The sequence below is a fragment of the Elephas maximus genome, chromosome 8 (genome assembly GCF_024166365.1).
Source record: "Elephas maximus indicus isolate mEleMax1 chromosome 8, mEleMax1 primary haplotype, whole genome shotgun sequence".
In the NCBI taxonomy this organism is placed as follows: Eukaryota; Metazoa; Chordata; class Mammalia; order Proboscidea; family Elephantidae; genus Elephas; species Elephas maximus.
This window is the reverse complement of record NC_064826.1, coordinates 9,587,213-9,607,154: the sequence shown is the minus strand read 5'-3', so window position 1 is coordinate 9,607,154 and position 19,942 is coordinate 9,587,213. Positions and strand designations below refer to the sequence as shown.

General features: G+C 43.6%; 1 protein-coding gene across 2 annotated transcripts in view; it reads right to left on the bottom strand.

Moving 5' to 3' along the window:
- The window catches only part of BRAF (B-Raf proto-oncogene, serine/threonine kinase), a 144,573-nt gene extending 125,103 nt beyond the window's left edge, over window positions 1-19,470 (bottom strand). For both annotated transcript variants that reach the window (XM_049894770.1, XM_049894768.1), the window contains exon 1: window positions 19,298-19,470. In XM_049894770.1, coding sequence (XP_049750727.1) covers window positions 19,298-19,423 — 126 coding nt within the window. In that variant the 5' untranslated portion in view covers window positions 19,424-19,470. The remainder of the gene's footprint in view (window positions 1-19,297) is intronic.
- Window positions 19,471-19,942: the final 472 nt, after the last annotated feature.

The following is a 19,942-nucleotide window of genomic DNA, read 5'->3' as shown; positions in this document are numbered from 1 at the left end:
CTTGTCCCTCAGGGTCATCTGATATATTTTTCATTTTTGGAATTTCTATTTGTTTATTCTCAATTGATTAAATTGCTTTATAAAAAGCTTCTTATTCCTCATCTTCAATTCTTTGAATACAACAAACAACCTGTGTTTTACACCCATCTGATAATTCCAATATCTGTGGACTCTGTGGCTCTGTTTCTGCTCTTTTCTGCTTCTTATCCATAGTGCTGTTTATGTATGTGCCTGGCTATTATTTTTCTCTTTTTAAAAAACTTACTTTGAGGTATACATACATAAAGAAAACTACACAAATATCAATTACATTGCTCAGATAACGTGTGTGTGTGCATGTGTGTAGTATTTTTCACTATTACGCTTGGTAACTTGTAACTGCCCTTGAACATGTACTGGCGGCAACTCCGTAAGGATGAAGGTGTCTTCCTCTGTGGGTGCTTCACCTCCCCCAGGGACGCGACGGGAGTCCTACCAGTCTGAAACCAGGAACCATGACAAATGGTTTGAGGGCCCTGGACCACTCAGAAAGGATGAACCTGAGCTACAAAGCACTGTGAGGATGAAAACTGTGGCTGTGACTTCAAAGACTTTTTTTTTTAATTTCCTTTCTCTCCCCCTGCACCATTTGACTTTTCCTATAATGCCCTGGATAAGGGAGTGGGGAGACAGTTTAGTTCTGTTTCTCCCTTAACTGAACAATGGAGCCCTTGGGTCCCATCTTAATATGGCTGCTCTCCTTTCTGACTCTCATCTTAGATGAACTCCAGGCCTGGACTTCTGCCCCTTTCACTCTATGAGGTCCACTAAAACCAAAACCCAAAATTCACACAGGTTGGCAACTGTCCTGAGGGCAAAAATCTTCTACTGATTTCTCTGGGTTCCTGATTTTTCCCAGAATACAACCTGGTAGCTCCCCACTATCTTTTTAGCTCATTAGCTCTTAAAATTCTTTAAGATTTTAAAATAATAATTCTAAGATTTTCAGTTGTTTTCATGAAAAGGGTTGGTCTGAATAACCCAGTCCAGCATTACTGAAAACATATAAAATAACTGTTTTCTAATACTTCCTGCACTATCCTAAAATGAAATTAATAGATAACCTGCCTAAGTGCCATCTTAAAAGCCAATATAATACCCTAACTGCACAATCATATGAGAGGAATACATTTATGATAAAATATTTATTTCAAAAACGCACAGGCAACTACTACGATAAAGACTATAACGAAGGCACGAAACGCTCGTGCCTATACCCAGAACCACCATGACTGTGTCAGTTACAACTGCAGACTAAGCGAAGCGTATTTGACACTAATACTGTACCAACCGCAATGCCATCAGTTAAGAGATCTTCTGAAGTGGTGAAGAACTCCTGATCAAGGTACAAATGAAATAATATTCTTCCAATCAATGTGATAACTGAATTCCTAAAAATCTTAGTGTATATTAAAACAGTACCTCATACATAAAATAATTAGCCTCTAAGCTCAGGTAATACGATCACTTTTTTCACCTATATCAAAGCCCAGTGAGTCATTCTAAGCCACGTGGTGATCAATTGTAAGACATGTTGGAACAATTCTTAACTGTGTAGGACTGCCCTCCACATTGTGGATGGCTGATTTTTCTAGTCCTTGCTCAGAAAAGGCCGATTGGCCCCAATCTCCCATCTTTGTGACAACCGAAACATCTCCGAGTATTTCACATCTGCCTCCTGGGGAAGAACTGCCCACACTCAGACCTTCTGGCTATGGCAGAGAGAGAGGTACCACTCCGCTCCCCAGTCAGGGAAGGCCTGGCTGCCCAGGTGCAGGGAGTGTGCTCAGCAGACTGGCTCCAAAGGTCAGCTCCTTCAAGGGCCTCCTCAACTGCAGCCCACATCCAGTCACTGAGCCAGGAGGGTTCAAGGGCGGACACTGTGATGGGCAGTCCTCGCTCCAGAGCGCCACGTTGGGTTGGCCTGCCTCAATATTCAGATTCTTCCTCTGCACAATCCACCTTCTTCCCTATTCCTCTCATGGGTGCTGGTTTCTAGTAAACACCTTGCACGCCAGACGATGTCACAGTATCTGCTTTCAGAGAAGCTAACCTGCTACAGTGGCCTAGCGCACCTCACCAAGTGTCTCTCTCTAAACCTTTGTTTGTGTGACCTCTTCGCATCTTGAACCCATCCTACACCCCCTGACCAGTTCAATGATCTCGAACATTGCTTTCACCATTTTTCGTTTCACATCTCCACTGTCATTCCACTACATATAATATGAAGTCTTTTTTTTTTTTCTCTCAGCCTGCCACTCTTTTCTACAATCCAGTCCCATCAGATTTGACCAATTTGTAGTTCATACAATTTACCCAACTACAATGAGATGGTTCCCTTCTTTACTTAAACAAAGTTAACATATGTATTTCCAACTCCAATTCTCAGCAAATTCTATCCCCACTACCTAAAAAAAAAATAAAAATTTTTCTCCACCTTTTTTCCTTTCTTCTGTCTTCCTAGGTAAACACTGACTTCCATCAGGACCTCACGGGCCTGTAATAACAGCCCTCCTTCTCCGACCTCCTAGAGCGTTTCTTTTTCTCTGTTATCTACTTTGGCACTTAACCACACGCTGCCCTGCACGTGCCCTGTCTCCTCGATTAAAAGTATTATCTCTTAGAAGCCTCTCTTCCTGCAAGGAAATCTTAAGCACAATTCTGGTATGTTAACTTAGGAAGTGGAACTACTGTGGCTGAAGAAGAAACTGCCCCCTGCCCCACGAGCCGGAGCCTGGCCCACGAGCCGGAGCCTGGCCCACGAGCCGGAGCCTGGCCCACTAAGTTTCTTCCCTACCATTCCCTACCCCTCAGAGCCACCGAGGACTCTCAGTGTCAGCTTTTCAGTCCTAAAGGGGAAAAGGAGAGGAAAAAAACAACAAAAACTAACTTCACAGGGCTGAAGAGCTTAATGTTGCTTAGATCAACATAATTCTGAGAACAAACTGCAAAGCTGTAGTTAAGAACAAAGCCTAGAGAAGAAGAAAAGGGCATATTCCATGTGAGTGATAACTCTTTGGACTAAGATTACTGAAAAAGAATTCAGTCATTTAAGTACCAGTATGTACATGAATAAGGAAGACCGAAGAATTGACGCCTTTGAATTATGGTGCTGGCAAAGAATATTCAATATACCATGGACTGCCAAAAAAACAAACAAATTTGTCTTGGAAGGAGTACAGCCAGAATGGTCCTTAGAAGCGAGGATGGAGAGACTTCATCTCATATGCTTTGGACATGTTGTCAGGAGGGACCAGTTCCTGGGGAAGAACATGACCTTGGTAAAGTAGAGGGTCAGCGAAAAAGAAGAACAGTGTCATTGAGATGGTTGGACACACCCGCTGCAACAATGGGCTCAAGCATAGCGAAGATCATGAGGATGGAGCAGGACCAGGCAGTGTCCTGTTTTATTGTACGTGGGATCGCTATGAGTCAGAATCGACTTGACAGCACCTGACAACCACATGTGCTGCTGATAAGCAATGGAGAAACAAAGATGAATCTGTTTGATCAGGCTGAATTGTGTTCCCCAAAAAGGTATGCTGAAGTCCCCACCCCCAGTATCTGTGAATAGGAAATAGGGTCTTTGCAGAAGTCATCAAGTTAAAAGGAGATCATAGCAGATTAGGGTGAAGCCTAAGCCAATGACCGATATTCTTATAAAAGAGGGAAATTTGGACATAAAGACAGAGAGACAGGAGAGAGACACAAACACGCAGGAAAAACACCATGTGACAACAGAGATAGAAATCAGAGTGATGAGTCTACAACACAAGGCATGCCAAGGACTGCTGGCAACCACCAAAACCTAGGAGGAGCCAAGGAGGGTCCTCCCTTAGATCCTTCGGTGAGAGCATGCCTTGCCAACGCCTTGACTGAAAGTTTTTAGCCTCCAGAAGCTCATCAACTCCCAGAGAATAAATCCCTGTTGTTTTAGTGAAGCCACCAAGTTTGTGGTAACTGTTACGACAGCACTAGGGAATGAACACGTCAACAGCAGCCTTGACTTTAAAAGGCCCTAGAGCGGTACTGAGGTGCCCTGGTGCTGCGGTCGCCCCGGTGCTGCGGTCGCCCTAGTGCTGCAGTCGCTCGGCTGCTAACCCAAAGGTCAGCAGGCTGGTCCCTCCAGCCGCTCTGCGGGAGGAAGATCTGGCGCTCTGCTTCCGTGAAGATTTACGGCCTAGGAAAGCCTATGGGGCGGTTTTTCCTTGTTCTGTAGGGCTGCTATGAGTCAGAATCAGCTTGACGGCAACGGGTTCAGAGGTGCACCGTGTAAAGCTGCCATTAGACACATATGGCTATTTATGTTGAAATAAATTGAAATTTAAAATTCAGTTTCCAGTCCTGCTATACACATTTTGAGCACACAAACGCCACGTGTGACTAGCAGCTACCACGAGGGAGAGCAGAGGACACTTCTGTCATCACAGAAAGTCCGTACAGCACTGGTTTAAGTGAAATGACATAAGCATACTTTGGGATGCTACGAAAACACAAAGCAGAGGTACCTAACCACGCACGGCCGGGGAAGAGTTTAGGGAAGGTTTCCTACAATAAGCCGTAGCTGAGCTAAGTCTGAGGGGCTCTGAGGGTGCAGTGGTTAAAGGCTCATCTGCTAATCAAAGGTCAGCAGTTCGAATCCGCCAGCTGCTCCTTGGGAGAACAATGTGGCTGTCTGCTTCTGTAAAGACTACAGCCTTGGAAACTCCATCAGGCAATTCTAACTCTGTCCTGTAAGGTTGCTCCGAGTCAGAATCAACCTGATGGCAGTGGGTTTTTGAACTACATCTAAAAGGCTGGGGAGTGGGGGCGGGAGCGTCTCTATGCAGGGCAGCAGACAAAGCGACAGCACGGCAACCGCTTCACTAGAGGGCGTAAGCCATGCCGCGGTGACGGGGATGCTGCACAGATGAAACCAGTGCTCAATACCCAACCCGGAAAGAGTAAAGACGCTAAAAAAGGAAATTGGTACTCAGGCTGCTTGAAATTTAGCTTAAATGATAGCAGGATAATGACAGATACTTCATGAAGAGGGAACAATGATTCCATGTTTTTGGGTCAAAATGAGAATGACTCACGCTGACTATTAAACTGCCTTGGCAAGTTACATTTCACTCTGATCGTAGGACCTGCACCAAGTTAGGCCCACAGTGCTGTCCAGGAAACTCATACAAAACAACCTAATATTACGTGTAAATCTTACTGCGTATCCCTAGTCCATGCACCCTCCCATGTTCCTGCACAAGTTTAACACCTTCATCTCTCTCCTTGAGCTACCATCTCCCAAATCGTCACTCTCAGCTGATAACCTTGAGTCTTACTTCACTGAAAGTAACTGAAGCAACTGGAAGAGAGCCTCCCACCATCACAGCCACTTGCCCACCAGCATGTGTACACACATGTTCTGCCTCACCATCCCCTGCCAGAGATAAAGCATGCAGGCTCCTATCAAAAGCCAGTCCTTCCTACTTGAGCAGCCCTGGAAATGGAGCACAACGCTTATGCTCACATTCTATTGGCTGGAACTCAATCACATGACCCTACCTAACTACAAGGGGAAAGTATCTTCTAGCTGTACACCCAAGAAGAAAAGGAGACATGAATACAGTGAGCGGTCTCTCCTAGAGGACTGGCCTCCGGACTCATATATCCAACTGCTTACTCCACATCTTAGATATCTACCTCCCTCTTTCCCTCTGGCTTGCTATACTGCAATTGCTTCCCATTTCAGTTAAAGGCAACATCGCCCTACCAGTCACTCAGGTCAAAAGTCTTAAGAGTCATCCTTGACACTTCTCTTTCTTACACACCTCACATTCAATCCATCAACAAACCCTGTTGGCTTATTTTAAAACAAGCCAAATCTGACCACTTCTCGACACCTCTAGTGCTATCATTCTGGTTGGAGCCATCATTACCTATTACTTAGATGTCTGCAATAGCCTTCTCCCTGGTTCCCCTGCTTCCACCCTTGCCCCTTTATGGTCTATTCTCTATACAGCGACCAGATCAATCCTGTTAAAACCTAAGTCAGATCATGCCACTCAGCTCTTGCTGTTCAAACCCTAAATGGTTTCCCATTTCATTCAAAGCAAAAAGCCAAAGTCCTTACAATGGCTTCTGGCCATGCCCCCCACCCCCCCCACCCCAACACCTCTTTGATTTCAATTCCTACTACTAGCCTCCGCTTTTCAAGCCATCCCAGTAACTTTGGCCTCCTTGTTGTTTTCTTGAATAGGCAAGGCACATTCCTGACTCAGAACCTTTAAAGTAGCTGGTTCTTCTACCTAAAACGTTTTTGCCTTACCTCCTGTCTTTGCTCAAAATGCCACCTTCTCCACTGGGGCCTAGCCTGATCTCCTTATTTTCAATTGCAATCTACCCCAACCATACTCTGTTGAATGTTCATTTTTCCATGGTGCTTATTACCTTCCAACATACTACATAATTTGCTTTTTTTATTGTGTCTATTGTTTTCTGCCCCCTCCCCACACCTCAGCTCCATAGAATGTAAGCTAGCAAAAGGCAGAGATCTTTGTTTTGCCTTCAAATGTACCACTAAGCATCTAGACTAGTACCTGACATATAGCAGGTACTCAAATATTTACTGAATGAATGAATGCCTGCTGTCCTGTGAGACGGCTCAACACAGAAGTCACCAGTGTGGCTTTGGATGGATGACAAAACAAATGGTGGACCAGGACCATAGTTTTAAAAATGCCAAAACACACCCAAGGCATAATGCTTAACATTTTTCCTGTAAAGCCATGAGACATATGGTTTTCCTACTATCATATTAAGAAGCTCTACCTTCTTCCCGTGAAACACTTACAGAAAATATTAATGTTGCCACTTCGCATTTCTTTAATTCAACAGTGGTTTAGAGATAACATTAATGGAATATAGCCAACATTTGAATAGCTCTATTAGGCCTATATTAAGTCTACCTCAGTTCTACATGAAGAACTGCCAACAGTTTTAACCCATTAGATCCCTGTGCTAAGTATGTCACTGGACATTAAAAGAAAAAAAAAAAAAAAAACTACAAAGATTTCTGAAAGGACAAATTTAAATAATTTATCTTTTGTCTTGAAAATCAGCAGCAAAAATCATACTACATTGTGAAGATTTTTCCATATTCATCATCTCACTTTATTCTCATATGACTCCTGTGATTCTCTTCAACACATCTGAGCTACTACAAGTTCAGCGCATAGAATGGGGGAGACGGAGGACGAGGCGCCAGTGACAAGCAAGCACCATATGAATGAACGGCTGTGACACAACTCCATGGCTAAACTATTCTCTCAAAGAGCCATCTATGTTAACCAATAACCGAAAGTGTACTTCATAAATACATAGAGAAAATTAAGTGCCAAGCTCAGCAGTAAAAAATCACATACCATCTGCCACTGATGCACAAAAAAGTTATAAAAAATTACACTGAACTGAATTCTCACATTTGACGGATCTTCCTTGAGATTGTGAAACTTACTGATACTATGAGGAAAAACCAAACCAAACCAGTTGCTGTCAAGTCGATTCTGATTCCTAAGAATATATAGATGGAATAACTTCAAATGTTAGAGGAAATCATGTAAAAACTAAGGGGGATGAAAACTTTCGGTGGTTGGAGAATAGGAATTTAAGGCTATTCTGAATTGTAATCTCTTCCCTATCTGCAGGTCTCTGTCACTATTCTCATGGAAATACAGCAATATAATGTGTAAAAAAGCAATTTTTAGTTATTTAAAGAGTAATCAACAATAGTATTTTACCTTTTTACAGTCCAAAAAATTTTTTTAAGTTTTAAAAGGAGTAATTGTTTTACATTCATAGAAAAGATAGGATTTTTTAAGTAACAAATGGGAATTAAATTACCTTCATATAACATCAGCAGAAATTATGCTAACAAGAGCTCTTTAAAAATCATACCTACTTAACCAAGGCTCTTAAAATTAGTAATTGCCTTTTCCCTCTAAGCTACAGAGAGATTTCTAAGCAGAGAGTATAAACTTCAAAATAGAGAAAAGACTCAGATTTGACAATATGAAACATAAAATATAGGTTCTGATCACTGTTTACATTTTTAATGCTGGCACTAGTAATTCCCTTTAATATTAAAAAAATACATCTCTGAGCCCAAATAGGAATTTAAAACTACCACAATACTGCTGCAAGGTAGAATATTTAGTTTAAAAATCCTACGTCAATGGGGAACCAGCAGCTAAGCAGTCTTTCAAACAGCTTTAAAACACTCAAAGGTAAGTAGCTAATTCAAAACATCCTAAAATTTTATTTTAAACTGTTCTAAAGAGAAACTAAAAATTTTCTTTAATTTACAGATTATACCTTTACTGTAAGAAAGAAAACACGTAAAAGTAGAGTATTTCTCAATTTAAGCACAGTTAAAGCATCTTTTATAATGGGATGGACACCGTTAATACACACACGCATACAAATTTCGGAACAACGGTTGAAAGCAGTCTGCCAAAAAGTTGTGTTTCTCCCTGGAGTACAGTTTCAAAATGTGTAAGGTGGCCAAACAACATTGGAATGACACTCCTTACGACATGAAGGAAGATCATCTATCTCCCTGGACAATCGCTACCTTCCACTTAAGACTTAGCTCTATGAACCAGTGCTTCCTGATTTTTTATTTTTCAGTTCTTAGATGAAAATCCTGACTAGAAGCACCATTTTATATTGTACGGAAGCCCCCTGAGCTAAGAACTAGTGAAAAATTTTCACTAGTGTAATTTTTTAAAAGGTGAAAGGTCCCATGGGCTCCGTTAGAAAGGTGGAAATATGGCCAACGACCACTGCATGCTTATCCTTATCAAAAACATAACGATGTCATCACGCCTCTAAGATTCATAAATCACACAACATGACACAGGCTTCAAATAAAAGAACCCTTGATGAAGATGGAGAATTGTAAACTATTACCTTCTGCAGCCTGACTGGCATTTTCACTTTTCCCCATACATATCTTGATAACACTTCGTATTTCTGCATTATGGTAAAAAGGATATAACTGGCTTTTTTGTGCATCCTACCCGAATACTTCCTTCATTTCTTATAACAGAATTAATTGAGAATTCAACATGCTTTACTTACCTGCCACTTTTCGTGAACCCTACCACCACATAACTCAAGATAGGGGTACAGTAACTCCACACAGAAGTGCTTGAAGCATTTTAGGGGGAGAAGATAACTTTGAGAATCTGAAGAGAAGTATGGACCCTCTCCTCCCAAAAATGCAATAGCAAAAGAAACTTAAAAATCAAATTCTAAAGTTCTATAAATCTCTGGAAACCCTGGTGGCATACTAGTTAAGAGCTACAGCCGCTAACCAAAAAGTCGACAGTTCAAATCCACCAGGCGCTCCTTGGAAACCGAATGGGGCAGTTCTACTCTGTCCTATAGGGTAGGTATGAGTTGGAATCGACTTGACGACAATGGGTTTTTGTTTTTATAAATGCTCTCAGCCAGGCCTACCTAATTTAAGACTTAACGTTGTTGTTGTTGTTGTGTGCCATCGAGTCGATTCTGACTCATAGCCACCCTAGAGGACAGAGAAGAATGGCCCCATAGGGTTTCCAAGGAGCGGTTGGTGGATTCAAACTGCGACCTTTTGGTTAGCAGGAGTAGCTCTTAACCACTGTGCCATCAGCCTCCAGAGTAACGAATAAAGTGTGGAGTAGTAATGAATACAGCGCGGTACTGGCCCAAGATAAACATACAAATAAATAAAACAGACTAAAGAATCTAAAACTCAAATATAAAATCAACTGATGTCAATAAAGGTAATCAAACAGAAAAAGATCAGTCTTTTCAACAAATGGTAAAACTGGACGTTCATACATGAAAATATGACATGCCCTACCTCACAGAACACGCAAAAATTAACTTCAACTGCATCAACAGGCCTAAATGTAAAAGATAAAACTATAAAAATGTCTAAAAGAAAACAGGTGAAAATCTTTATGACCTTGAGTTAGGCAAAGATTTATCGGCTAGGACACAAAAAGTATGAGGCATAAAAGAAAAAATAAAACTTCATCAAAAATAAAACTTCTGCTCTTTGGAAGACACTTTGGAAAACGAAAACACAAGCCAGACTGTAAGACATGGGCAAAATACATATCTGATAAAGGATTTATATCCAGAACATATGTAGTACTCTTATAGCTTCATAATAAAATACCAAATACAAAGACACTCACCAAACAAAATACATGGAGCGTATATTAAAAAAAAAAAAAAAAAAACCAGCTGCCGTCAAATCGATTCCAGCTCATAGCGACCCTACGGGTCAGAGTAGAACAGCCCCATGGAGTTTCCAAGGAGCGCCTGGCGGATTTGAACTGCCGACCTTTTGGTTAGCAGCTGCAGCACTTAACCACTATAGCACCAGAGTTTCCATGGATAGTATACAAGCACTTAAAAAGGTGTTCAACATCATTAGTTACTAGGAAAATACAAATTAAAACTGCATGAGATACTACCACATATCTACCAGAATGGCTAAAATTAAAAGACCGACAATATCAAGTGCTTACAAAGATATATAGCAACTGAGGTTCTTGTTCATACAAACTGGTACTGCCACTTCAGAAAACAGTTTGGCAGTTTCCTAGAAAATTAAAACTTATACTTCCCATACAACCCACCAATATAATTTCTAGTTCCTTACTCAAGAGAAACGAAAACGAACGTCCACACAAAAACCTAAAGCCAAATTTATTTATTCACAATTATAGCAGCTTTATTCACAATTGATAAAAACTAGGAAAAAAAATATCCATCCACTGGTTAAATGTACAGGAGTCCTGGCGGTGCAGTGGTTCAGTGCTCAGCTGCAAACCGAAAGGTTGGTGGTTCGAACCTACCAGCTGCTCCAAAGGAGAAAGGTGTGCTTCCGTAAAGATTTACAGCCTTGGAAACCCTATGGGGCAGTTCTACTCTGTCCTGTAGGGTCAGAATCGACTCAGTGACAACAGGTTTGGTAAATGTATAAATAAACTGCAGTACATTTATTTAACAGAATACTACAAAGCAATAAACAGGAAAAAAATTACTGATACCTGCAACAAGATGGATGAATCTCAACAGCACTGTGCCAAAGTGTAAGAAGCCAGGTGTGTGAGAAGCCAGGTACATAAGGTTATATACATAAGACTACATGCGATTACAAGACATTCTGGAAAAGGCAAAACTACAGAAACAGAAATCAGGCTAGTGTTTGCTAGACACTGAGGTTGGAGGGAGGGGACTGAATGCAAAGATGGACAAAGGAATTTTGGGGATGGTAGAAATTTGATTGTGGTGGTAGTTACATGACTATATACATTTGTTGAAACTCATTGAGCTGTATACTTAAAACAGTACATTTTTATTGAGTGTAAATTACATCTCAATAAACCTGATTTTTTTTTTTAAGGCGATTGTGAACATTCTATAGACCTCCAAACCACAACTTCATGTCAGAACCCCAAAGATGATACAGTTTCTTTTCCTTAGACCAGGGGATCAGAAAACCGACTCTCAAACCCAACCTGGCCCACATATTTTTGTACAGCCCACAAGCAAATGACTGAAAAAATCAAGAGATCATTTTGTGACACATGAGAATGACAAGAAATTCACACTGTAATGTCCGTAATTAAGTCTTATTAGAACCCAGGCATGCTCCCTCATTACAGAAGGTCTGGATACTTCTGCACTGCAACAGCAAAACCGAGCAGTTGTGACAGGGACTACATGGGCCGCAACGCCTAAAACACTCACAGACCCTTGCTATGGGTCAGAGTTAACCCGACGGCGATGGGTTCGGTTTGGTTTTATAGAAAAACTTTGCTAAATTCCTGACTTAGACACAAGTTGTTAAAATTTTCCACAGAGCCTATGACACTTGGGAAGACTTGCGCTGTACCCACCTCTATACACTGTAGCTCTAAAACTTTCACAGCCATAAAACCCTTTTAGCAAGGAATCAACATGTAAAGCAGACAAAAGAACTTAAGGCCTAAGGCTTTGGACATGTCATCAGGAGGGATCAGTCCCTAGAGGAGGACATCATGCTTGGTAAACTAGAAGGTCAGCAAAAAAGAGGAAGACCCTCAAGGAGATGGACTGACACAGTGGCTGCAACAATGGGCTCAAGCATAATGACTGTGAGGATGGCGTGGGACCGGGCAGCATTTTGCTCTGTTGTCGCTATGAATGGGAAATGACTGCACGCCACCTAACAACAAGATATAAACCCACTGCCGTCGAATCGATTCCAACTCATGGTGACCCTGTAAGACAGAGTAGAACTGCTCTGTAGAGTTTCCAAGGGGTACCTGGTGGATTCAAACTGCCGACCTTTTGGTTTGCAGCTGTTGCTACAACAAGGTATAGGGGCACTAAACAGTCTTGGGGTAACCTATGAAGGTCTTTGGAACACCCAAAACAGTGGTTTTCCAAACTGCCTGTGGCAACCAAAGGGTTATCAATCTAGTAAGCTGATTTTTCTGAGTAGCACAAAAAAAGAGAGAATTGGACAGTAGAGAAAATCAGAGTGCATCCCACCTAACAAGGCCTCATCCATTCATTATTTCACTAAATATCTGAGTACCTACGTGCCAGGTGCTGTTCTAGAAGTTGAGGACAGAAAAACTACCAACAGACCAAAACTGGTTCACGTATGTGTGTATCCAGCACTTTAAAGGACGTATTCTCACAGTGGTAAAGTGGGGTTTTTTTTTTTTTTTTTTCAATTTTTAAATTGTCCTAGAGTAATTTGAAAACCACCACTCTATGGTCCATTTGCCCCAAAAGTGTTGTCAATAGCTGCAGCTACACAACAAGGATGAAAACGATGTTTCATCGGATGTTACAAGCTTTCAGAAGATACAAAGGCAACTGGGTTCAGAGCAATTGTGGATGCTTTGCATTGAGGGCATTCCCAGGGCTGAGGCATAAAAAGTCCCTGAGCGACGATTTCCCTCTATCTGCATAGCCTTGGTAAGGGAAGGAACAAGAATAATGGTTTTTTACGCCCAAGAGAGAACGTGAAAACCAAAATAATCTCAGAGGGTAGAGGGGAAAAAAATAATTGCTTAATGTTAGGGTGGAGGCTGCACTGAGAGCTTCTTTTGACTACCATGCTGATCAGTATGACAGTAAATCAGGTTGGTAGCCAAAAGACACTGAAAAATAAAAACTATCCCCAGAACACGTCAGTTCCACCACCAAATATTTTGAGAGGAGAAGAATGAATAAAGCTACATGTTTGGGTTCTTACGCTAGCATTACGTTATCTATAACATTAAGACTTTTCATGAAAACACTATCTTAAAAATCATGAAAGCTCATAAACAGGCTCACTTATTTTGAATTTAGAAGTTCTATAACTATTTCTGATTCTAACTTTACAGAACACCCAATGTAGGTAAAACAGATAAAGAGAATGAGTAAAGAACTTAAATTCGGCTTCTGTGGAAGACAACATCACAGTAAGGTTACTAAAAAGGCAGCTTATTTTAATGACAACGTAGGTAGAAATTTAGGAAGCATAGGAACACTGTGGGTTTCAGAAAATAAGGGGATTGTGGCACAAAATGTTGACTATATACTCAGCTGAGTTAATGTCAAGAAGCCGTGGTGGCACAGGGTGAAGCACTCAGCTGCTAACATAAAGGTAGGTGGTCTGAAGCCACCAGCCTCCCCACAGGAAAAAGATGTGGCAGTCTGCTTCCATCAAGATGACAGCCTTGGAGACCCCACGGAGCAGTTCTACCCTGTCCTATAGGGTCACTGTAAGTCAAAATGAACTCGACAGAAATGGGTTTTTAAGTTAATGTCAGTATGTCAAAGAAAACAAATGCACTTCTGCAGATTTGAAGGAGAAAATAACTCCACAATTGGAGACAAAGTGAAAAGAAGACCCCCTCATTAGGGACTCTATACTACAACAAAGTAGGCATCAGCTCTTAGAAAATGCCCAAAACCAAAACAAGAAACAATGTAGCCTGCTTCTTCCCTCTCTTCCCACTACTTAAAGAACTTGACCAGGTTTCCAGCTGCTACAGCTCCATCAGCTTCCTATTTTTCCTCATCAGGAAAGCAAGGTATAGACCAGGAAACAGAAAAGTCAAAGATTTCTCTGGCCTGTTCTCCTAATATAATTTTTCTAACCTGTTACCTTAATACAATTAAATCAAGCACACCCTCAAGTTTACTACATTTAAGGAGTCAAGCACCCAGTCCCGACATTCCTTTCTTCCCTGTTTATTGAGCATTGATTCCTTTTATAGCCAGCATAGGTTAAGTAACCGATAGCCAGTAATTTCCTAAATAAAAGGAGTGAGTGTCTCACACTCGTTTCTTGTTCATTAAATGAGAAAGAGTACAGAGAGGGACCACCAGAAATACCAAAGAATAACAGCTTTTTTTATAGTTTATAATCTAAAAGACACATTTTGTTCACCTTCAAATACACCTAGACAAATAACAGCAAAGGAGCCCTGGTGGTGCAGTGGTTAAGCACTTGGCTGCTAACCAAAAGGTCCGAGGTTCAAACCCACCCAGCAGCTCCACAGAAGAAAAGACCTGGAGATCTGCTCCTATAAAGATTACAGCCTAGGAAACCCTCTGGGCCAGTTCTACTCTGTCATGCCGTAGCTATGAGTTGGAATCGATCTGACAGTACCTAACAACAATGGAAACCCTGGTGGTGGGGTGGTTAAGAGCTATGGCTACTAACCAAAAGGTCAGCAGTTGGAATCCACCAGCCGCTCCTTGGAAACCCTAGGGGGCAGTTCCACTCTTTTCTACAGGGTCGCTATGAGTCCCAATCGACTGGATGGAAACGGGTTTGTTTTTCGGTAACGACGACACTAATAGCAAAAAGCGGGAACTGCACGAGTACATACTTTAGTGGGACCACCACTTCTCTGAGGCATGTGCAATTCAGCCTGGTTTGGCATGGCTCATGAGGGTGTGTTTTAATACAGAGGACCTTGCTATAAGGGAGATTCCATGCCAGAACAGTCCCTAGACAATGCATTACTATAATTACACAGCTTAACCAATACTGGAGATATCCTGATAACAGAAAATAATGTAATTGTAATGCAATTGTGAGAGGCTCCCTTCTCTAGAAACACGATTTAAGAAGACTAAAACCCATTGCCGTCGAGCTGATTCCGACTCATAGCAACCCTACAGGACAGAGTAGAATTTGCCCCACAGAGTTTCCAAGGGGTGCCTGGTGGATTTGAACTGCTGACCTTCTGGTCAGCAGTCGTAGCTCTTAACCACTACACCACCAGGGTTTCCAAAGAAAACAACTTAATAAAAATCACACTCTGGTAATCTTATACCATATGGTCACAGGCAGAAAGTAACATCAGAGAAATATCCATGGTAAGAAGTAAATGTTTATTGTCTAAAGTTTAAGCATATTCATTTGATGAATGTTTAATAAGCTCCTGTCATTTACCAGAACATTCTATTTTGAGCATCTACGAAGTTAAACATGAAATTTGTTCACTCCTAACATAATTTTAAAAGCTAAAATCTACACTCTATGTTCAAGATGTTTGATCACAGTAAAAATACACAAACAACCTAATACTCCCCAAAAGGATTACTTAAATAAGTCATAGTGTAATTAGTAATACTTACAAAGCTTTGTTATATAGTCAGGTTAAAAACGACTATGGAACTACACACAGTGTATTGTACATGCCTAAAAAGTAGATGCGTATTCACCAAAACGCTTATAGTAGTTACATCTAAGTGGCACGTTTACGGATGATTTTTAAACTTTATTTTTCTAGTTTTACCTTTTCAATTTTTCTATAATGAACATGCTTTGCCTCTGTAATTAGAAAAAAAAAATTAGTGCTGCTGAAATCTCCCTCTGAGAAACTTTTCTGTAAAACACCTATATCTTACTGTCAGGTAAGGTGAGCATAACAACAATTGTGAGGATGATGTGGGAATGGCAACCTTTCGTTCTGTTAGACATGGGGTAGCTAAGTAACTTCTTTAGAATAAAATATGTCATTATACACAAGCACGATTTTTCATTACTTTTCAGTACTTGGCAATTGTAAGATATGGCTTTAAGGGCATATAAGGAAGACAGTTCAATGTAAAGATCACAGTACATTTCGGCTTCCAATGAATTAGCAGTATCGACTCCAAATTTAAAAGGATTTCTTGGAGGAATGCATTCTACCAGCTGTAACACTGATACATGTATTCAAAGGAGGTTAATTAATCATTTATCCTCCCCCAATAAATTTACTGGAAACCCTGGTGGCGTGGTAGTTAAGTGCTACAGCTGTTAACCAAAAGGTCGGCAGTTCGAATTCATCTGGCGCTCCTTGGAAGCTCCATGAGGCAGTTCAAACCTGTCCTATGAGGGTCACTATGAGGCGGAATCAACTCGATGCCAGAAGGTTTTTTTTGTTTTTTTTTTTTTAAATACATTTATAACCAGCCTTTGTAAGAAAACAGAGGAAAATTGACTATTCATCACTAAACATCAAAACCTGAGTAAAAGGGGCAGTGAGAAACACATCTCTTTTAACTACTTAAAATTAAGAGTATCCTTAGTTTCAGGAGATATGAGCATGCTTTCCAACTACTGGCAATTTGAACCTAACTTCACCTGGCCCAGAGGTTCTCAGGCATTGGTGTAAGTGAGGACTGCCTAGAAAGTCTGCCAAATACAGAAACCCATGGCCCTAGCCCTCACCGACTGATTCAGAATCTTCAGGGAGCAGCGTCCAGGAACCCTTAAACGCCAAACAATCTGGCCCTTTCAAGTTACTATAACAGAGTAGAGATTTTACTTTAACAAATGTCTTCTCTCTGTCATTGTAAATTGTTCTAATATAGACTCTGAAATCAAGTTCCCAATGTAAATAATACTATAATCAGAGAATTACAATTCCATAACTCATATGCAATAATTTATCCATTCTTCCACTCTGTAATAGTCTCCAAACAACACTACAATTCAACAAAACCACACATACTTCAGAGCAAAGCCTAGAGGCACCTGTGCCTGGTGAGACAAAAGCATATCCGATCCACGGAAAAAATAGAAAGCAGATGTGACCCCTAGTATTTGCCCATTAAAAACAATGTATCCTAAAAATACATTTCCAAGTCAATGGAACAAAGCTGTTTATAAATAAAAAGGAACGTGGAGGTATGGGGAAGACAAGAGGAAGCTTCAGCAAGTTCAGTACCAAAAGCCAGGAAATAAGGCAGAACGCATGGGAACCGGGGACAAGGGCAACAGAATAAACGAGGAAATGAAAGAAGGAAAGAGCCCCATCCTTCGAATCCAAGCAGTTGGGGGAAATGAGCAGATGTTAGAGGAAAGTGACCTGAGCAGAAATGCAAACTGGAAAGGAAGTGGAAAGTGGTGTGGCTTGATGACATTAAGAAATAAGGGAGAAAAACCTGAGAAATTTAGATTAAATCAAATAATGGTATTGAACACATTTTGGGCATAGATGGAGGTGGGGTAAGACAGTGGAAAACAAATATTGCAAGCAAATGATTCTGAACAAAGCAAGCGTATCAAATGACTTTCCAGAGTAAAGATAATGGAGCAGGAAAAAGAGAACGGCACAGAGAGAAGAAAAATAGAAGAAAGAATGAGACTTTATGAGAACTGGGGCACAAGGTATAAGCAGTAGGAAGGAAAGAGCTTAGAGCAAAGTCAACAGAATAAGGCATATTATTAAATTAATAATTATAAAGCACAGTTATTCTAGCATAACCATGACCCACTGCTGTCGAGTTGATTCTGACTCACAGCGACCCTGTAGGACAAAGCAGAACTGCACCATAGGGTTTCAAGGATGTAAGTCGTTACTGAAGCCGACTGCCACATCTTTCTCCTGAGGAGCCACTGGTGGGTTCCCCCCACGACCTTTGGCTTGGCAGCCTAGCACTTTAACCAGTGTGCCAGCAGGGCTCTTTAGGATACAACTGGGCAGTTCTACTCTGTCCTATAAGGCCACTACGAGTCAGAATCATCTCGATGGCAATGCGTTCTTATTTTTTGTAAAGTAAAACAAAGTATATTACTTTATGTAATAAAACACCAAATACAAAATGCAATAAATTTTATGTAATAAAAAGCGACATGCAAATAAAGCTAATCTGAAAAGGTGATGAGAGGCTGAATAACGCAAAAAGAAGCTGAGAGAGGCAAGGACTAAGCAGACTAAAGTGAAAAATGCAAACTGGGACGAAAAGGACTATAGGGGAAAAAAAAATCATCAAGTCAACAGAAAATGGGCAGGAATAAGAGGGGAATGCACAATGGAAAACCAGCCCAAAGTGTCAGCAGTGCAAGGGTGACAACAGACAAAGTGTGGAAACTTGAAAGAATCTTGACAGGGCCCGGGATCCGGAGAGTAAGTGGCTCCAAAGTGTCCAGAGGACCGGAGAAGACAGTAACGTGCTGGAGCAGCGGAACGGCGGCAAGCGCCTCCAGAGGGCTCAGGTAAGACAAGTGGAAGACGGACTCAGGTAGCAGCCGAGGTTAGAGGCGGGCAGGTCCCAGCCGGCGGAGAGCGAGCGGGGAGGCGGATGACACTGGGATGGGGGTCACCAGCCTGCCTGAGACATAGACGGAAAACACAGCGGACGGGGTGGGGGGGGCTTGGGGCTGAAAAAGTAAAGTCGAGGTGAACACCCCCGCCGAGCAGAAGAGGTGAGCAGAGAGCCCCGGGCGGGCAGGAACGCGGGAGGGCGGGCAGCGGCCTGAGCTGGGGGCAGCCGGGCGAGCCGGCAGGGAGCCGGGCGCCCCGTCATCCCCCCTCCACCGAGAGCCGCCCACAGGCGCCGCTCGGCCCGGGGTCCCGCCGCTCGGCCCGGGGTCCCGCCGCTCGGCCCGGGGTCCCGGCCGCACACGAGCCCCCTCCCCCCACCGCGACAACACCTCACCGACGCGGCCGGCCACCTCGCCAGGCGTGACCTTCCCGGCAGCCCGGCTCTCGCCCCCTGCCGACAGCCTCCGGCTCGGCCCGGCCGCCCGAACCCCCCGAGCTGGGCCGGGGCCAGGGAAGCGCCCCGGGCCGCCCTGGGTGTTGACGTCGCGGAGAGCGGCCGGGCCGCGGGCACCCGGCGATGCCCGCCCGCAGCCCCGCGCCGGGGACGAGGCGGCCGAGGGCGCCAGCCCCGCCGCCGCCTCTCCCGGGCCAAGCCCAGCGCCGGCCGGCGCCGCACTCACCTCCTCGGGGATGGCAGGGTCGGCGGCCGACGAGGCCGCAGCGCCGGCGCCCGCCTCGGGATCCATGTCCCCGTTGAACAGCGCCGGGCCCTGCTCCGCGCCGCCGCCGCCGCTCAGCGCCGCCATCTTACAGCCGAGCGCCGGCGAGCGCGGCGGCCGGGGGGCGGGGAGGCGGAGGGGCGCGGGGCGCGGCGGGGGCGCCGGCCGGCCGGGCGGGGGGCGCTGGGCCTCCGCAGGTACCCGCCCGCGCGCGGCCCCGGCGCGACCGAGCCTGAGGGGATGGGGGAAGGACGCCGGCGGGGGGCGGGGAGGGGGCGGAGACGAGGGAAGTCGCCGCGGCAACGGCGTCAGAGCGTGTCACGGCCGTGACGTCACCCGCGGGCGTGACGTCATCGCGGGCGCGCCGTCGCGGGGCGGCTCCTCCGCTCTCCGCCCTCGCGCTCCGGCTTCCTGCGCTCGCGGTTCCCATGGCTGCGGCTTCCGCCTGGGGCGGGTCGTCTCCGCCGGCAGCCTGCTGTGGAATGTGGGCTCCTGCCGGAGAGCAGGGCTGGCTTTGCAGGAGAAGGCGCCCGAGTCCTGCGGGGAGGGCGCCGGGAAAGCCCTTGCGACTGGGCTTGTTTCCATTACAACGGAAGGAAGGCTCCG